General features: G+C 36.0%; 2 protein-coding genes across 2 annotated transcripts; both read left to right on the plus strand.

Moving 5' to 3' along the window:
- Nucleotides 1-9,206: 9,206 nt before the first annotated feature.
- Nucleotides 9,207-11,882, plus strand: LOC123266575. The gene is made up of 3 exons (XM_044730880.1): nt 9,207-9,338; nt 9,412-9,904; nt 10,668-11,882. The coding sequence occupies exons 1-3, from the start codon at nt 9,234-9,236 to the stop codon at nt 11,873-11,875; spliced, it is 1,806 nt and encodes a 601-aa protein (XP_044586815.1). The 5' UTR covers nt 9,207-9,233; the 3' UTR covers nt 11,876-11,882.
- Nucleotides 11,883-12,699: 817 nt separating this feature from the next.
- LOC123267850 lies at nt 12,700-14,540 on the plus strand. The gene is made up of 3 exons (XM_044732737.1): nt 12,700-12,723; nt 12,799-13,264; nt 13,342-14,540. Exons 1-3 carry the CDS (start codon nt 12,700-12,702, stop codon nt 14,538-14,540), a joined length of 1,689 nt encoding a protein of 562 aa, XP_044588672.1.
- The last annotated feature ends 5,855 nt before the right edge of the window (nt 14,541-20,395 follow it).

The raw sequence follows: 20,395 nt of genomic DNA on the forward strand, positions 1-20,395 counted from the left end.
ATATTATTTTTTTTATTTGAATTGAAACACAAGATAGGCTAGGTTTTTATTAAAATTCTTCAATATTTCATAGAGCTTCACCGAAGTAGTAGTTTTAAATTTTGATTGTTGATTTTATCTGTTATTTATGGTTAACCTTTATTTTTTATTGAAATTATTCCCTGGTGAAAAAAATTATATATAATTTTATATGATTATATATAAATTATCCTATGTAAGAAGTGAGCGGCTGAAATTTCAAGGCGATCCGAATATTTTCCCGAGAGTTAAATCATTTCTTTATAAAACTAGACTGAAATTTGAATTGTTTATAATTTTTGTGCTATTGGTCAGACGTGGATGCTTTAGAATAGATGAAAGTCTTTGAAGTTCGCCGTTAGTCAAAACTTGCAAATAAATAGCTATGATTCCTGATTGGTCAAACGGGAAACTATACTCACTTACTATTGTTCAAGCCTAAGAATGTCGACATATATCACTATATATCGATATGGGTCATTCCACCAAATAAGAACATTTTTACGGGGCGACCCTCGCAGCTTATGTTTAAAATTTATGGAGGTGTTCTCTATAATAAGAAATAAATTCCCTACAAGTTTCAGCCCTTAACATGCAGCGGTTCTGGAGTTATGATTTTTTGAAATTTTGAAAAAAAATTTTTTTTAACTTTTTTATAAATTTTTCTGAAGAAGAAAGCTTTTTTATTAAAATCCACGAAAAATCTTATCTTGTGGGAAAAATGCTCAGCTTTTGAATGAAAATATCCATTTTATTATAAACACATCAGAAGACCCTTTGAAATCCAATTAAAGTGGAAAAATTGATTTTTCTCGTTGTGCGGTGCAAGGTACATCCAATTTGACTTTTTTTTCTGAAAAATCAGAGTTTTTTACACAAAATATATGGTTTTCACGATGTGCATATTTTTTGTTCAATCGCAATTAAATTAAACGTAAAATCTTTATAATTAAAATACTTTTATTTTTGAACTTTTTTCAGATGTTGATACAGTTTTAATAAGAGCATATCCAATTTTATCATTTATCGGTAAAAGTGTGCAATGTCTGTGTACCCTTTACCGTTTTTGATAAAGAATATCGTACGTCTAACACATTTTTTTGTCTAAATAATCATCATTCGTTATGAAAGTAAAATCAACGCCTGTAAAATTCTTGATTGCCCAGGAATTCAAATCTTGTGGTGCCAGTATATGTTTTTTATTTTCCATTTGTAATGAAGCTCTAGCAGCATGTCGTTTTACTGGACCTACAAGCCCATCGCATGGTCCTTTGCCATGGGCAGTCGCAAAAAAATGCCACTCAACGATGATTCTAAAGTCAGCATAATATTAACATAAATTAGTAAATGTTTTTTTATTTTTAAATTGCTGAGGTGCTCCATCTGAGAAGTAAAAAATTCTTTCAATAACAGTAAATTTTTCTCTTAAAAAAGAAATCAATTGTTCTTGAAATAAATAAATCAAAACTGTGTCATGTTTAAGGCAATCTGAGATACCAACTAAGCCTAAATGCTTAATAGTATCATTTTCGTTTTAGTAAACCACCATTTGAAATATAGTAGCTTGGTCATTATTCCAATGATAGCCTTGAGCAGCTTCCTGCACAACAAACGCAATTTTCTACCAAGTTAAAAACTACCGCTAATTCACCACTCTTCAAATTTAATTTCGCATTAGGGAAAAACCGACTTTGTATTTTTACTATAAAGTCATGTTTTAAAAGTTTCTCAAGTTGCGTCGCTAAGGTATCAATAAAGTCATCGGAATCCGAAATAACGTTTACAATAGTACATCGATCGGTTGAAGTCCACATTTTAAATTCGATTTCATTTACATCAAATTCTTTAAACGATGGATGAAAGTAATATTTAATAATTTTATTAACAATTAAAGTTCTTTTCAATTGATTTTTTCAAAATTTTGCAAAATAAGTGAAAATTTATCTAAAAAAAAACTTTAACGCTGATTATATTTAAGTATTTTATAATTGAAAAATTACATTAGATTTCTCAACCGTGTTGTCAACTGTATCTTTGGTGCAGCTTTGAAGCACTCTATTTTTTCAATGAATGAACAAATAGAAAAATGTTTTAATTTATATCTGTGGAGAATTTTACTCTTTACAAACTCTCAATTAGTTGTATTTTCTGTGATTCCAATATAGTTTGAGCTATTTTGAAAAAATTGAGAAAACTTGTGAATTTTCGGAAAATTCTGCTCAGACATTATATAGGATTTTATATAATTATATAGAATTTTATATAATTATATATATTTATATAAAATTTTAAATTACAATTATGTATAATTATATATAATTTTATATAATTATATCGTATTATATAAAAAATTTTTTCCACGGGAAGATAACATTATATATAATTATGTATAAATTTATATATTTATACAAAATTATATAAAATTATACTTAATTATATTAAATTTTATATATATTTATAGAAAATTAGATCAAATTATATATAATTAGATATAATTTTATATAATTATATATAATTTTTTTTCCCCGGGTACATAGGATGATTTATATATAATCATATAAAATTATACACAATTTTTTCCACCCGGGGATAATTACAATAAAAAATAAAGGTTAACCATAAATAACAGATAAAATCAACAATCAAAAATTAAAACTACTACTTCTGTGAAGCTCCATGAAATATTAAAGAATTTTATGGAATTTTAATAAAAACCTAGCCTATCTTGTTTCAATTCAAATAAAATAAAAAATTTCCTGTAGTTGTATCGTGTAATGCGGACCAGTGGCAGCGCGCAGGACTGGCAACTAGAAGGACTCGAGTTCAAATCCCGTCGACACTCAGAATTTTTCATCAGATATTTGATCGCAAATATTCTGTGAGGCCCAATACCTACTTATTTTTAATTTAAAAATAAAAAAAAAAAATTAGGAAAACGGTTGACCCTGAAGGCCATCCCTGCAACTTCCCTCTAATTCCATACTTAGGCGCTTAAAATTGCACCAATCGCGTTTTTGAGCTCTTCGAGCTCAAAAATACAATTTATGGGTTATTTTAAGCTCTCCAAGCCCAAAGAGGTTGTTTTCCTATGCTTTTGAGCTCTTCGAGCTCAAAAGTCTAATAGGGATTTGATGACACTATTTTTTGAATTTGTAAACCGCAATAACTTTTGAATGAGTAAACCGATTTTCACGCGGTTGGCAGCATTTGACGCAGTTTTTCAAGCCTCACAAAGAATCTTAAATTTTGAATTGATCGCGCTAGGAATTTTGGAGTTATTCCGAAATAACACTTTTTTCGGTTTTCTTTCGTTCACGATATCTCTCGAACGAATCAACCGATTTTGACCGGACTGGTAGCGATCGACGTGGTTTTTTGAGGTTAAGAGCTGATTAGTTTTTGGAATTGAACCATCAAGCCGTATAAAAGTTATTCCAAAAAAACCACATTTGAAAAAAATTTTTTTTTCAGTTTTTTGAAGATTTCTCAAAATCTATTGATCTGGATCGGTCCAAATAGTTTTCAAAATCTAAGTTTAGTCAAGCCTTTTCGAATAGCACCAACCGCGATGAAATCGGTCAAGCCGTTCAAAAGTTATAAGCGGTTACATACTTTCACACAAACACACACACACACACACACACACACACACACACACACACACACACACACACACACTCGGGGCAGAAGAGATACTGCTACCGGGCGCGTCTCCCCGAGCGGATGGGAAAACGCTCGCTGTCCTTGGATGACACTTAATCTCTTAGTTGATGAGGTACAGCGGGTAGGAGCCAAGCAAAATAACCAAACAAAATACGCTCCCGTGGACAAAACTCTCCTTTAATGGGTTGGTCGCACTAACTGACCTAACAAGACGATCGTTCTCTGCTGTGACCCACTGGGAGTGACCGGAACCTGTATCGTAGTTTCCGACGATGCAGGCCACGGCTGATGTGAGCTTGCTCTACCGAGGTGTAAGTTGCAGCAGTGGATCAGGAGCCAGCCACTTCGGGCCTTGATCAGGAAGTACGCAGTGAGTGTTAGAGATCGGAATCTTCACCGCTCCGAGCGAGTCTAGTCCATCCGTGTATTCCGGGACTGGCTAAGTGTCGGCTAGGCCTCAGGGAACTGGGGTAGGAGTACTATCTCCGAGGGTACACCCGTTCCTAGTTATGGCAACCCGCTCCACTCCGTACGATGCGCTGGTAAATTAAAAAGTATGAGTAATTCAAAGGAAACAAACAAAAGTGGAAACGGGCTACATGCCCAACAAGCAGCGATTGACGCAAGCGCTGAAATGAAGCGTTCGCAAGCGCTCAAATGCCTTGAAAAGCTGATCAGTGAGTTGAATGATTTCGTTCAACCAAAGGTCAACATTCACAAAGAGATTAAATCCAAGATGACTGGTGTAACTAACGCCCTTCAAAGGTTTGAGAAGCTGGACGAGGAGTGGCGCTCATCATTGCAGCGCATATCCCATGCTACACCGGAGAAAGACTGTCAGGCTATCGACGTGACTGACGAAGCAATGGACACCGGAGCTGAAGGTGACGGTGAATCAGTCGCGGAAGACAAAAGTGAAGCCAGCAACAAGTCAGGTAAGAGAAAACATCGACCTTCTCCTGACCCAAAAATCAGCCAAGCCATGAAGAAAAAGGATTTGAAGAAAAGCCCTCCACAAGGAGCGGCAGGGCGAAGCGACGAACAGGAAAAATCGTCAGTCTGGCAAAAAGTTCAGTCCAAGCAAGAGCTAAAGCGACAGAAGAAATAGATGCTCTCAAAACAGACGTCAAAGGAGCCCCGACCTGAACCCAAGCGAAAGAAACCGCGGAAATGGATCAGACCGGATGCCCTCATCATTCGGCTGACAGAGAAAGCAAAGTACGCCGAGATCCTGCGTCGAATAAAACAGGACATCCCTGACGACCAGGTCCGCAGTACGGTAGAGAAGATCCATAAGACCAATGCTGGAGATATGCTGATAACTCTTTCGAGAAAGAGCACCGACAAAGGCCAAACATTTAGAAAGACCATTGCAGACATTCTGAAAGAAGACGCAAAAGTAATCTGCAAAGGACCACAGGAGGTAATTGAGATCCGAGACGTCGATGATGACACAACTAAGGATCACATCCAGGGTGCCCTACAGGAGGAAGCTGGAGATGGCTGTGAGATACCACTAGAGGCAATTAAGATCCGTAAAGCCTATAGAGGTACTCAAATTGCCACAGTAATTCTACCAGCAGCAACAGCACAGAAACTACTGGATGGAAGTAGCAAAATCCGGATTGGTTGGGTTAATTGCCGAATAAGGACAACGAAGAGACCTATTCAATGCTATAAATGCTGGTATTTCGGACATCATGGATCCCAGTGCAAAAGCAAGGTGGACCGGTCGAAGCTTTGCATCAGGTGCGGACAAGAAGAGCACAAGATTGCTGATTGTAAAAATCCCGCCAAATGTGCATTATGTGCTGAGATTGAAAGTGCAGAGAATGTTGCCCACCATGCCGGTACCCATAAGTGCCCGTTATTTCAAGATGCACTCCAGAAGTTGACGAACAAACAAGCATGAGGATACTGCAGCTCAATCTCAACCATTGTGAGGCAGCGCATGACCTGCTCATGCAATCCGTGCGAGAACTAGAGCTTGACTTGGTACTGATAGCAGAGCCATATAAACACCTGAGTACCCAACCCTGGGAATCTGACAGCACATCCAAAGCTGTCATCTGGTCATGTGGCAAGCTCCCTTTCCAAAATGCATTGGAGATGGAGACTCCAAGACATTTAAAGGTATTCTTGATATCAACCCGTATGATGATGATCCAGTCGTAGAAAAAAAAGAGTGTGTTGGGCATGTCCAGAAACGTATGGGTTCCAGGTTGCGTAAAGCAAAAAAAGACAATAGTGGTATTGGCGGCAGAGGAGCTGGTAAATTGACAGATAAAGTAATCAATGAGTTGAGTTTATACTACGGTCTGGCAATTCGTCGGCATCCTGATTGTTTGCAGAGTATGAAGAATGAAATATGGGCTACTTATTATCATAAAAGTTCAAGCGATAAGAATCCACAACACATGTACTGCCCAACTGGTTCGTCAAGCTGGTGTAAATGGCAACAAGCCTCAGCTGAGAACACTCTTGAAGAGTTTGTCCACGAACATCCCCCCCTGGATGAAAAAGTACTGAAAGTAATTGAGCCCATTTATACCAGTTTATCGTCTGACGATTTACTACATCGATGTTTGGGATCCGAAACTCAAAATAACAATGAATCGCTCAATTCATTAATATGGACTTTTGCTCCCAAGCATATTCACGCTGGATCTCAAACAATTCAAATTGCGAATTATTTAGCTGTTGCCATTTTTAATGAAGGTTATTTACCCATCTTAAAAATGATGGAACTTATGGGCATCACCGTTGGTACTGAAGCTCATTCATTTGCTATCAGACGTAATGAAGTTCGGATTGAGCGCTCTGAGCTACGAGCTACTGCTGCTTCCAAAGAAGGCAGAACAGCTCGATTAGCTGAAAGAACTTCACAAAACATCGAATATGAAGTTGAGGAAGGCCCAATGTATGGATCTGGAATCGCCGATTAATCCAAAGTGAGTATTGAATGTTATTATACGAGTTATTCTACTATAATTGTTTCTCAAACTTTAAACGCGTTTTTCTCAAAACTACTTTTTTTGAAGTGGTTGACATGATATCTCAAGTTCTACCCGACCGATTCCTTTGAAATTTGGTGGGAATCTTCTTTATATATCTCTCTATCGCGTCTGCTTTGGATTTTAAAAAATTTCAATTTGGAGTATTTTTAAAAAATTCGAAAAGGTCAAAAAAAGGGGGTAAAAAAAAATTGATATTTCATGTCGACGCCATTTTGTGAATTTTTTTTTTTCTTGACTAAAGTCAACGCGATAGCGACATCTTTACAGATTGAGAATTTTTCAAATTTTTTTGTTTCAGATCACTACAAGGGCTGGAATCATGTCAACCAGGGTGCACCGTTTTTTTTGTAGCCCCCACTTCACCGACCTGTAATTTGTCCAATTTATCATTTTTTTTTTTTTCAATTTTTTTTTATATTCTTGAAACGTTAATAAACCGATAGTAAAAATGTTCTTAATTTTTTTTTTATGTTAGTTTGAAAAATGCCTAAAATTTAGGCTTCTAGACCAGAATACCCCCTTAAGCACGATGATACCCCAGAATGCCCGTCCTGTTCAGGGGTCAATGAAGATGCGGAGCATGTTTTCTTTGTGTATCCACGTTTCAACCAACAGCGCGATGAGCTGGAGAATATCCTGAAGAGGAAAATCCAACCAGAGACAATAGTAGCAGCAATGCTGTCATCAGAAGCTGCCTGGAACGCCACAAGCACTTTGGCTACAAAAGTGCTTACCGAGTTGCGATCCATTGAGAGGAAAAGAGCGAAAGACAGAATCTAGAAGGAAGAAATAACATCTTAGCCACTAGAAGGAAAAGCGGCAGCTAATTCCTCCCCCCGCGAAGAAATGCCTTACGGCGGTACCATGGGGATCAGAGGATAGAAGAGAACGGGGTTTTAGGGTTTAGTGGGTAGGGGCGTCAGCGTCGAGTCGCCACATATCCAGGCCAAACAGCTACGCCTGGAATCCGTAAAAAGGATTCCCCCCCCCCTAAAGAGAAAAAAAAAAAAAAAAAAAAAAAACACACACACACACACACACACACATACATACAGACACCGTGACAACCTCGCGGGGATAGTCAGGAAAGCTTCCTGTGACTTTCAAACGTCGAGATCTGATGAAAACTCGATTCTTGCAAAACGGGGTGAAAACAATAACTTCCCGATTTTTGAAAATCTTAGATTTTCTTAGCGGGAAGTTAAAAATTTTTATAAAATTTAAAAAAAATATAAAATTTTTTTTATATAATTTTATATAATTATATATAATTTTATATGGCCAAAACTCATACATAATTATATATAATTTTTTTTCCCCGGGACCATTCCCGCAATGGTCGAATCATCTATGTAGACATTGGCTAGATCTTGGTCCAAGAGTAGTAAACCAAGACTTGTCAATTGAATATTGGCTGGGTCTTGGTTTAAGACTAGCAAACCAAGACTTGTTACATAGACATTGGCTATATCTTGGTCCAGGAGTAGCAAACCAAGATTTGTCAGTTGAATATTGGCTAGGTCTTGGTTCAAGACTGTCAAACCAAGACTTGTTACATAGACATTGGCTAGATCATGGTCCAAGAGTAGCAAACCAAGACTTGTCAGTTGAATATTAGCTGCGTATTGGTTCAAGACTGGCAAACCAAGACTTGTTAGATAGATATTGGATGGATCGTGGCTCAAGACTGATCAACCAAGACTTGTTAGTTGAGTAGTGGTCCAGTCGTGGGCCAGTATTGTTCGGCCGAGTCTGGGCAACCCAGTATTGTGCCAAGACAGGCCCCGTTGTATATAATATTTTTCCTACAAGAGCGCGTGAAAATCGGTTCATTCATTTAAAAGTTATTGCGGTTTGAAAATTCAAAAAATAGTGTTTTATCAAACTTTTGAGCTTGAAGAGCTCAATAGCATAGAACAGCTATCTCATTGAGTTCGAAGAGCTCAAAGTAACACATCAATTGTATTTTTGAGCTCAAAGAGCTCAAAAACGTCATAAGTGCAATTTTAAGCGCTTAATAGGTATGGAATTAGCGGGAAGTTGCAGGGATGGCCTTTAGGGTCAACCGTTTTCCATTTTTTTTTTTTTAAATTTCACAGTGGCTATCTCCCTTAAGAAAAACATAAGAGTTTGAAAAAAAATTAACAAAAATTTGAAAAAAAAAAAAAAAAAAAAAAAAAAAACTTTAAAGTAGAAAACAATTTTTAATTATTATATTACTATTTTGCACCAATATATAAAGTTCATTAACTCTATATTGAAAATTTGAAAACGAATAAAGATACAAAAAATACAATCCTTAACTTCAAATTTGTAATACAAGAAAATAAAAATTGTTAAATTGTAAAATGTTGATTTTTAATACAGTTAGTAGCTTACTATAGTTATTTACCAATATTGCATGTCGTATGAGCAGCAAAAAGAAGAAAGCAATAGGATTACAATCATTTATAAACTTTAACATAAAATTATGCTAATCGTCCCTGTAGTAAATGCCAGTCTGCTGAAGCGAAACGTTGTCATTTATCAGTGCAAATGTTTTATCCCACTATTATTTTATTTTTATCATTTAACTGCAACGTGTTTGCCTTTCGTATTCGTTTATTATCGATCCAAGCAGATGAACGGATTAATTTAATGGTATGTTAGAAATAGTTTTATCAGTTATAATTTTAGTGTTCCTTATTTCTCAAATTAAGTTCGTGTATTTTAGATTGATTTGATTGACCGTTGTCTTCCTAATGCAAAGGGAAATTTCTTAATTTCCGATTCATCAACGGATTCAATGTATAAAAACTTTTATAAGCACATGATTGGATCCGTGACTTTGTTCAACCGTTCAGTGGATTATAAGAAGGAAAGAAAGACTCGAGTGTCTTTTATTATCATGATGGTATCTTCGCCATTGAAAGTCAAAGAAGTTCTTGCTAATGATACGTGGCGAGATTTCAACCAGTTTTTCATAATCTTAGATGGTGGAGACAGTGACAATGGATGCGTCAATGCTCAGTCATTCTTGATGGAAGCTTGGAAAAACGATATACTCAATACTGTTTTTATGTGCTTAGATCAGGATGGTCAAGTTCCGAAAGTTTATAGTTTTAATCCATTTACGGACTTTGCACCAATAAGTTGGGAAAAAATGTTAGTTTTACCAGCGATTTATGATCATCCTTGGACTATGCTCGGCCAAATTTATGATCCAAGTGTGTATTTTTTTTATAATTATATTTTAGATTAACAATATAGATTTCTCTTTAATCAAGTAGTTTTTGGTAGATTTCATAGAAATCTAATTATTGCATTTTTCATGACGAAATTTTTGAAAAATTTTGCGATTTCATGACTCAGCTCGTCAGGTTAGATCACAAAACACGTTTGATTAAAAATTATGTATACATACACGAAATAACGCAACATGTGGCCAATCTAGGGCCCACAATTCTTATTGGATTTTAATAAAACTTGGAATGTCAAATTCAAATTTAAGCAAAATTGATCAGTTAATTTAGGAACGGTAGCAATTTGAAATTTTCAAAAATTAAAAATTTTATACTTTCACTGCTTTTCTTCCAAATAACTATTTAACGCAATAACTTATTCAATTTCCGTGAAAGGTATGTAGAAGTTTATGCAATAAACTTTGATTTTCATCCCGTTATGAGTTTCTATAATGAAAATTTTTCATATTTGTGATGAAATTTTGCTGTTGCAGTCGTTTCAAAGATTTCACTACACAGTAAAAAATTGTTCGTCATTGCGTCAAAAACTTGAGTTAAATATTTAACAATTTTTTGTGTTAATTTTCTTAAATCAAATGACGCAAAATTTTTTACGGTGGAGCTTTCAGAAACGACGAGAAATCTACTTCCAATTTTGCTTTGAGTTGCTTTTTTTCTCAATGTCATAATAGCGATGTTTAATAATGATGTTTTTCATAAATCTTGATAAAATTGAACATTATTTCAGATCACACATCATGCAGCAGCTTATTTTTTGAAAAAACTGATAAACTTGGAGGATATCTCATAAAAGTTGGTGCCATGAAATTATCTCCGTTTGTGTCATACAAATTAACCAACGGAACTACTACTTTCGAAGGTTACGATTATGAAGTAATAAAGCTGATCTTAGAGAAGCTGAACGCAACCACGATCTATAATATTCCCACGGTGATAGATGAACTTGGCAACACGACCACCGGTGGTGTATTTTGGCTAATCACACAAAAAAAAATTGATTTACTAATGACTTCCTTGATAGCTAGAGGCACCTTACACAAAGCTGAATTGACATATCCATACTTCGAATCGAAGATCTCAGTAATTTCTCAGCAACGCAAGTTCAATAAGCTTGGTGGACATCTATTCGCCTTTCTCCCCTCATCGATAGCAGCCTTGTTCTTCATCACAAGTACTCTGGTCTTCATCCTTCTACGGATCGTGTTCAACGACCCGTACTCAAGGCATATCCTTGATATTCTTCGCGTCTTCTTAAATATTGCGTTGCCCACATTGCCATTCACTTCTCGAGGACGAATAATCTTCGGTGTAACACTAGTAAGCTTCTCAATTGCCAATATCGTAATCCAAGCGAATATGAACACAGTTCTAACATCAAAAAATGCAGCTAGAAATGTTGAAAGTTTTAAGGATTTAAAAGAGCTTAACTACGAAGTTTGTGCTCCTCACTTTATTAAGCCTGTGTTGATCAATGATAATCTAAAGAAAGTTAAAATAGTATCTAAAAACATGCACTGCTCAAAGTTGAAAAAAAATGAAGCTTTTGTGGGCAAAGAATACATCCTCCGAACGATTATGACTAAAACCTGTCACTTGTCTAAAAAACCACTCGTGTCTGGAATGTTCAATGCTTACTATACTCGACGAAATTGGCCGATATTTCCCAAAATTACTAAACAATTGTTAATTTTATTCGAAACAGGCATGAGTAATTATCATATCGAGCATGTTTTGAGAAATTATCAGCGTTCAAAATCTCAAGAACCTGAGCAGTATCAAGTGATATCAATGGATCACATGAGCTTTACATTTAGTATTTTTGTTGCTCTTTCTTTGGTATCATTAATTATTTTCTTCTTTGAATTGAACTTTGAGCGGTTACGGAAGACTGTTGTTAGTCTTTTTTGGTCTGTTGTAAAGTATCTTCCTAAGTAACGTTGATATTGGATAGGTTTCTTGATCAGAGTATCAAAGAATCGAACAATCCTTGAGCAAGATAGTTAATCAAAATTCTGTATCTAGATTAGTGCCGGACCTAAGCAAGATTTTGAAAGCAAGAATCGATAAATAGTATATTAAACTATAAATGTCTAAATCGGCATGCATTTACTTGATCAATAATTTTGAGCCAGAAGGCTTATTCCAAATTGTTACTAAATTTTGTCTTTGTTTCTTAGAGTTTTCTTAACACAATTAATTCTTGAAAATCCATGGAGTTCAAGGATGAACGAGTTACGCAGACACGGTCATTTTATCCAACAGTAGCACGGCGTGATGATAGATATCAAAATTACAATATGTTTGCGTGATTTCTGTAAGCTACAATTACACTTTTTTCACGCCGTGAAGATTAATGGATAAAAAAAAAAATTCAAAATCAAGCACATATTATCTATGTTTCTACAAAATAATCTTTTTTCTTTCCACCTGATTATAAATCAAGAGTCTGCCATGATCAATTTTCAATCGTCAGTTTAATCGTCGAGCAAACTTTTGTAATCATCAATAATTTTCTCTATCTTTTCCGCTTGCGTGACAAACAACAAGCAACAAGTACTTAACAGCATAAGTAATAGAATTTCTGCAAGCTCTTATGTGCGCCATTTGATGTTTTAGTTTGTATCAGGTAGCATCGAGAGAAACAATAAATTAACATAACACAAATGTTAAAACTAATATTTTGTATTATTTGCATAATTTATTCGTATACTTACTGTGTTTACGCATATTACACAAACATTCTAACACCGTCAGTTAAAATGAACGATCGGATCAATTTCACGGTAAGCTAGATCTTGTTTATGTTCTATTTGGTGTGAATTTTGATTACGTTACATTTCCAAAATAATCTCATTCAGCATCTGTTTCCTGGCATAAAAGCAAGCTTATTGATTAGTGACTCGCCTGCGAATGCTCTGTATATTGATTTCCATAAGACGATGATTGCATCAGTGACGCTGCTTGACAAATCGAACATCTACAGCATCCCGAAGAGTCAAAACACTCCGGTTCCTTGTGTTGTTATGATTTTGACATCACCAGCTAAAGTAACTGATGTTCTTCTGAACGAAAGATGGCGGGAATTTGGCCAGTTCTTTGTAATTATTGATGGTGCAAGCGATGGATGCTCCAATGCTCAATTGTTCTTGAAGGAAGCTTGGAAAAATGACGTAATTAACACTATTTTCCTGTGCTGGGAACAGGTTTATAAGCTGTTTAGCTACAATCCGTTCAGTGAATTCGCACCTGCTTCATGGCAGAAGGTTGATGAAGTTCAGAAGGCTGGTAGTCGCTGGACGATGTTCAGCCAAAACTTCAGTGGAGGTAAGTGATTTGATTCCTTATAGTATTAATAATTGGTGTTTTTACTTCATGTGCTAACTAAAGAATGCCTTTTTCAGATTACGTGACCCACAGAAATTTGTTCTTTGACAAGACTCGAGATCTTCAAGGACACCCTGTTAGAGTAAGTTTCTCTGCCATTCCTCCCTATATAGTAAGTAAGGTTAAAAATGAAATGAAGACTGCTGAAGGCTTTGACTATGAAATGATCAGATTTGTGATGAACAAGCTAAACGCGACTCTTGTGTTCAATGATGTCCTCAAAGTTATAGGCCAGTTTGACAACGCAACTAACAAGGGATTGTTATGGCAAGTTGGTAGTGGAAGAATAGATTTGGCGATGGATTCGTTGTTCCTGAGGAACACTGACAAAAAAGCAGAGTTCACATATCCGATCCATCACTTCGACTTGTCCGTGATTACAGAATACCGCGAGTTGACTGTCTTTGCTGGGAGAATGTTTTCTTTTCTGCCCTTGTCGATAGTTGCGCTTTTCTTGGGCACGAGTCTCTCGATCTTTGTTCTGCAACGATACGTCCTAAAACAGCCGTTCTCTAGGAATATCATCGACACCATCCGTATCTTCCTGAGCTTGCCATTGCCTAGCTTACCGCTGGAAATTCGCGGAAAGATAATATTTGTATGTACAATACTTGGTTTTATGATTGCCAACAATATCATACAAGCGAATATGAACACAGTATTGAGTTCTAAAAGCGCGGCGCGAGCTATAGAAAACATTGAAGATTTGAATAGATTTAACTACAGTGTTCTAGCTGGGGAAGCAAGTGCCCCAGCTTTGAAGCGCATTGGCATAAAGAATGTTAAGCTCATTATTGGAACTGTAAACTGCTCCCAGCTTCAAGAAAATCAGGCGTTTGGTGGAAAGGTGTTGGTCCTTCAGACATTGATGACCGAAAACTGTCATATACTGAAGAAGCCTGTAATATCAGGGATCTTCTGCACATACTACACTCGTCGCAATTGGCCTATATTTCCGCAATTTAATAAGAAACTTTCAATGTTGTTCGAAGGCGGTTTCACGGGTCATGAAATCAAAAGATTACTAAAGACATACAAACAGTCAAGGCGTAAGGAGCCTGATAACTATCAAGTGATAACTATGGATCACATGGAAAACATCATTTACATTTTTATTGTCAGTAATTTTGTTTCGGTAATTGTATTTTTTTTGGAATTATGTTTCGCGAAAATCATGAATGATAATTTAAACGTTTTTAAATTTATGAAGGAATAAAGTTATTTGGAGATGAAAACTAGATCATTTTTTTTTTTAGTTGTTCCAAATTAATTTATGGGGAAATGATTTTAAAATAATTGAATATTGTTACATGTGATTATATCTGGTTATAAACATATAACTTAAATATAATTATATATAATATAACGGGGTTTTGCCTGACCCGGGGATTTACCAAGCCAGGCTCACCGTTTATATTGGAAATTTTTGGCTTACTAAAAAAAAGAATTATTATTAAAAAAATTAGGAAAACGGGTGACCCTGAAGGCCATCCCTGCAACTTCCCGCTAATTCCATACTTAGGCGCTTAAAATTGCACCAATCGCGTTTTTGAGCTCTTCGAGCTCAAAAATACAATTTATGGGTTATTTTAAGCTCTCCAAGATCAAAGAGATTGTTTTCCTATGCTTTTGAGCTCTTCGAGCTCAAAAGTCTAATAGGGATTTGATGACACTATTTTTTGAATTTGTAAACCGCAATAACTTTTGAATGAGTCAACCGATTTTCACGCGGTTTGCAGCATTTGACGCAGTTTTTCAAGCCTCACAAAGAATCTTAAATTTTGAATTGATCGCGCTAGGAATTTTGGAGTTATTCCGAAATAACACTTTTTTCGGTTTTCTTTCGTTCACGATATCTCTCGAACGAATCAACCGATTTTGACCGGACTGGTGGCGATCGACGTGGTTTTTTGAGGTTAAGAGCTGATTAGTTTTTGGAATTGAACCATCAAGCCGTATAAAAGTTATTCCAAAAAAACCACATTTGAAAAAAATTTTTTTTTCAGTTTTTTGAAGATTTCTCAAAATCTATTGATCTGGATCGGTCCAAATAGTTTTCAAAATCTAAGTTTGGTCAAGCCCTTTCGAATGGCAGCAACCGCGATGAAATCGGTCAAGCCGTTCAAAAGTTATAAGCGGTTCACATATTTTCACACACACACACACACACACACACACACACACACACACACACACACACACACACACACACACATACAGACACCGTGACAACCTCCCGGGGATAGTCAGGGAAGCTTCCTGTGACCTTCAAACGTCGAGATCTGATGAAAACTCGATTTTTGCAAAACGGGGTGAAAACAATAACTTCCCGATTTTTGAAAATCTTCGATTTTCTTAGCGGGAAGTTAAAAATAAATATGTAAGACTCGAGGTTTATATTTTATATACCACTCATATTTATTTATACATAATTACTACATTATATTATAATATACATAATATACTATAATATACATTATTACTACAAGTAATAACCCGACAATAACTACGGAATGAGACAGCTAATGAAAGCCAATATAATTAAGGGATGACAATAACTGGGTGGTGTTGTACTAGGATCCATCGCGTGAGGTCCTCATGAAGGGTGGCGTCGGAATGCCCCTAACAATCTCTCTCGTAGTCCTCTCAACCCTCGTTGAGTGGGGGCGAGTCTTGTCACGGGCTGGGGTCAAGACCTTACGTCACAGATCTCGGGCCTCACGATACTCGACAGCCGTCAGCCTCGGCAATAAAATAGCGTTGCTTACAGTCGGCCGTCCTGATGATGCTCGCGTCCTCGCGACTAGTGGTCAGCTGCTCGTTCGAGTGACCATGTCACTTTGCCTGCTATATCACTATTTTCGACCTAAAATAATATTCGAGTATTATCAGCATTTGAAAAATATAAGATATCATGCAATATCATGCAGCCATTCCTATTGTAAGATCAAAGCCGTTCTCGTTTTTATCAAAAATCAACAACACTTTACAATTAGACAATAATCATGTGCATCCTCTACCTACTAGACTCAGGGCATGTGTCTATACCGCTGATCCAGTCATACATGCTTAAACTTTAGAGCCGACCAATTGGCACCAGTGACTTCGTATCTGACTCAGCCGTCCACCGGATACGAATCACTACTCGCCATATAGCTTGTCTGCAGCTCTAAATTTTAACATTCCATTCAATTTTCATGCGTATAATTTCAAGCTTAACCCATTTACGTCGTTAGTACACAATAACAATTGCATGTTTTGTGACAGAAATCACTAAAACCACTAGCAGTACGGAGAAACCACCGCCAACCGGCGCTTGATCGATTAAGATCTTCGCAGTTTCTCGACGTAACCACCAGGACGTTGGAGTCGTCGCCCGGTCATTACTGACCGCCCGATCGTTCAACGATCACACGACTCATATCGGCTTTCACCAATTAAACCACTAGTAGTGCGGAGAAGCTACTCCCATACGGCACTTGATCGATTCCCTAATCTTGCAGTCTCTCGACGCAACTACTAGGACGATGAATTCCTAGCCAGCATTAGGATGCAAATCCTCCTCCATCTGGCCTCCATTTGTAATGAGTTAGGTCATATTCGGTGCACTAATGAAGTATCCTTGCTGCTACGGAGCTCAGGATCACTCCAGCTGTTCACCAACTCCTCTAGGTTCGCACTAATAAGTGCCGATTGTTGCTGCAACCGCTTAATTTTACACTGTCAAGAGTTGAACAGCCAACGTGATAGTCCAACTCAGCTTTTTATCTAGAACAGATTAAGAGTGTCGACGATGTAACGTCTTACCACTGAAATCCCTTCAAGATTCCTGGTTTTCCGTCTACAATCATAATGACGGTCCATGACGTACTCGATGCACACGTTCGTGCATCTCATGCACTATCGTCAATTGTTGAAAGATCTTCAACAGCTATCGCTGCCGTCCATACTGACTCGGTAATATCTGTACAACGGTTACTCGAGCAACAGACGTATCCCAGATGAGTTGATACTTCAGCACTCGTCAGAACCACCTTCGAAGCCTAGTCAGAAACTTTGAAGACATGAATTAACATTTTAGCTAGAGACAGATGTAATGCTCTCGACGATATATAAATCTTATCTTCATCAAGCCTTAATTACAATAACTTAATAATTATTTTATTTAATTTTTAATGGTTACTATGCTCACATATTCTATCGCTGAAATTCCAGCTTGAATTTTAATCATATTTTATACAGGTACGAGAAACCACATTTCGTTCACTCAACATCCAAGAAGGACATATAGCTGATTCCCCTTACTTTAAGATACTCAACGTACTCAATGTTAGACCATAGCAATTCTAACAACCGATACCTCATAGCTGATGTGACAATATACTCTAACCAGTATCCACGACCCCTTTTTTTTGAGGTCCAGTTGACCTGAGTTTACTACCTGACTATTACTTGTCGTAAAATTAACCCGCAGTCTTAAACAAGACTACTATTGTTTAAGGGACAGTAACTGCGCTACTGTACAGATTCAAACCAAACTATTTTGCAATTACGTAAATATCGATCTTGTTGACCGACGTTTCTATTACTTTAAGATCTTAAAATCTTGTTCTGTCGGCAGGGCATTCAATAATTTCGTAGTAGTCCGATACCACATGGTGATTTTAAAAATGATAATTTCGATTACAATTTAAATTTGCAAACTTCATCCGAGTATTGTGCGATATTAATTAACAATGCTCAGTGATAACTCTTCGCAAAAATACCGATATGAATTTAGAATATAGTGCTGAATTATTTAATCGCTCATCTAATTCTTCATCTTTCTAGTATGCAATTAGTACATCAATTAATGACCTAGCATTCACAAATAATCGACTTCAATAATCTATACTAATTTTATAAAAGGGAAAGATTTGATTGTTTGTTGGCATTGAATAGGCTCCGGAACTACTGAACCGATTTGCAAAATTATTTCACTGTTGGGAAGCTACACTATCCCCGGATGACATAGGCTATTTTATATTCTCAAATTATTGTTAAATACCGTGCAAAGCCGGGGTAGACTGCTAGTCATTAATATTATTAATTATTTTATCTTTAACTTTCGTCCATCGACTATATACTCTGTCAATTTATAACTGACAATTCTTCTTTACGATATCAAACGCTTAACAATTTTATTTACATCTTGTGTAAACATGTCTAGCCGATTCAATAATATTATGGGACGTTAAAATTTGTTAAATAACATTTCTTATAAAATTATCTGATTTTCTAACTCAAATGATAGTGCTATCATACTAACGTAAAATTGGTGAAATTAGATAATTATCTTTTTTTTTAACTAGCTTACAATCAATGCTAAGGAGCATTTCAATAATACACTATACAATAATTTTTTACAATCTATTGTAGAACTACTTCGTCCTTTGTGCATTATACCGATGAGTTTACTTAGCCCGTAACCGACACATGGTTGCCACTCAACTTTTTAGTATTTACAATAAGGTAATAAAACAAGGGTTTCTTGCGAGAAAGACTTGGCTGTGAGAAAACTAAACCCGAGGTTTCCTCGTATAGTAATTCTAATACTATGTCCTTGATACCATCTGTTTTGTGTTGTTATGTCTTTAAAATTTTCTTAAACTCGACTCAACATAATTTTACTACTAACAATGAATTTTACTTATTGAGTTACTGGCAACACACGTAATATTTATTTTCAACGACTAACGAAAAGGATATTTTGAACTTTTCAAAGACTTTAACTAGAAACACTTTTATACCAACATGTGTTATTTAGGCATTTCGAATTTCTACGTTATAACTATTTACTAGTTTCTACTTTCTCCTTTGTGTATTGTTCACAAAATATATGTGACCGCCGGGTTCTATTTTATAGTTTTGCCAAAGATAATTTCTTCAAACTTGGTGTCATATATTTTATATATATTATTAACATGCTTATTCATTATTTTTCGATCAGATTTGAGTATATATACTAACTATACCTAACAATAAGTTCGTTTTCCGAATTGTTAATCTTTACAATTTGCAATAACTCCACATTAATAAAATCAATCATTCTACTCTCTTATAGCTAACTAATATCCAATTGTAACGATTAAAAATCAAGGCGTTACTAAATTATATTGTGATTCTGATTAAGACTACTGCTTATTTATTTTGAAAATGTATAGTTACTTATAACCGCGACAACATTCTTTGGAACCGCATAGCGAGTACTCACTACTTGATCGCGCAAGTATATCAATGCTACATCCGGTATGCGTAATTCGGAGTTCTGCTTCATTATTTATTAATTTACTATTTCTTCATGTTATTACAATTACTACTTGCAATAACACTTTATTTATTATCGAGCAAGCATTACTAAGCCTACTTGATTATACCTCTTAATATACCAACTCAAGTTGTATCATAATTAATTACTTTTAACTTCTACATTACCAAATTTATCGTTCATTATAACGCTGACACTCAGTGTCGTATTACCAAATGAGCGATAATGAGTTGACCAGCTTTAGGCCCTGATTCCTCATTTGCTGATGATTTAATTTATCGTAATCATTCGTTGTTGATATCGCTCTGACGTTGAATCCAGTAACTTCTTCAGCGTTGAACTCATCATCCATTCTCTGCACCGATTGCTGGTGGACTCGCTGAGAATGCAATTTCGGTTGCAAAACAGCTCACCATTGAGTTGTTCTGCTTCTTCATAATTCCACCTTCTCCAGATGCTTTAGTCCTGGTTCCTTCTGCAAGTACAACGCCTCTTCAAAGCCTATCTCGACCGCAGCTATGGATATTCTTAACTACTTCAATTTTTCAGAGAAGTTGCAATTTTCGAAGATGTAGTAACATGACCTTGGGTGATCTAACTACGAAGTAGCCAAATTTGAGGATTGATTAGAGTTGACCCAGCACTCAACGTAATGACCTTGAAACTGATGCGAAACCACAATATTTGCACTAACAATAACTTCTCAATTATAATTAATATATTATAACATTGATACACCACACTTTTCACGGAACACGGATTTC

The sequence above is a fragment of the Cotesia glomerata genome, linkage group LG6, assembly GCF_020080835.1.
Source record: "Cotesia glomerata isolate CgM1 linkage group LG6, MPM_Cglom_v2.3, whole genome shotgun sequence".
Lineage (NCBI taxonomy): Eukaryota > Metazoa > Arthropoda > Insecta > Hymenoptera > Braconidae > Cotesia > Cotesia glomerata.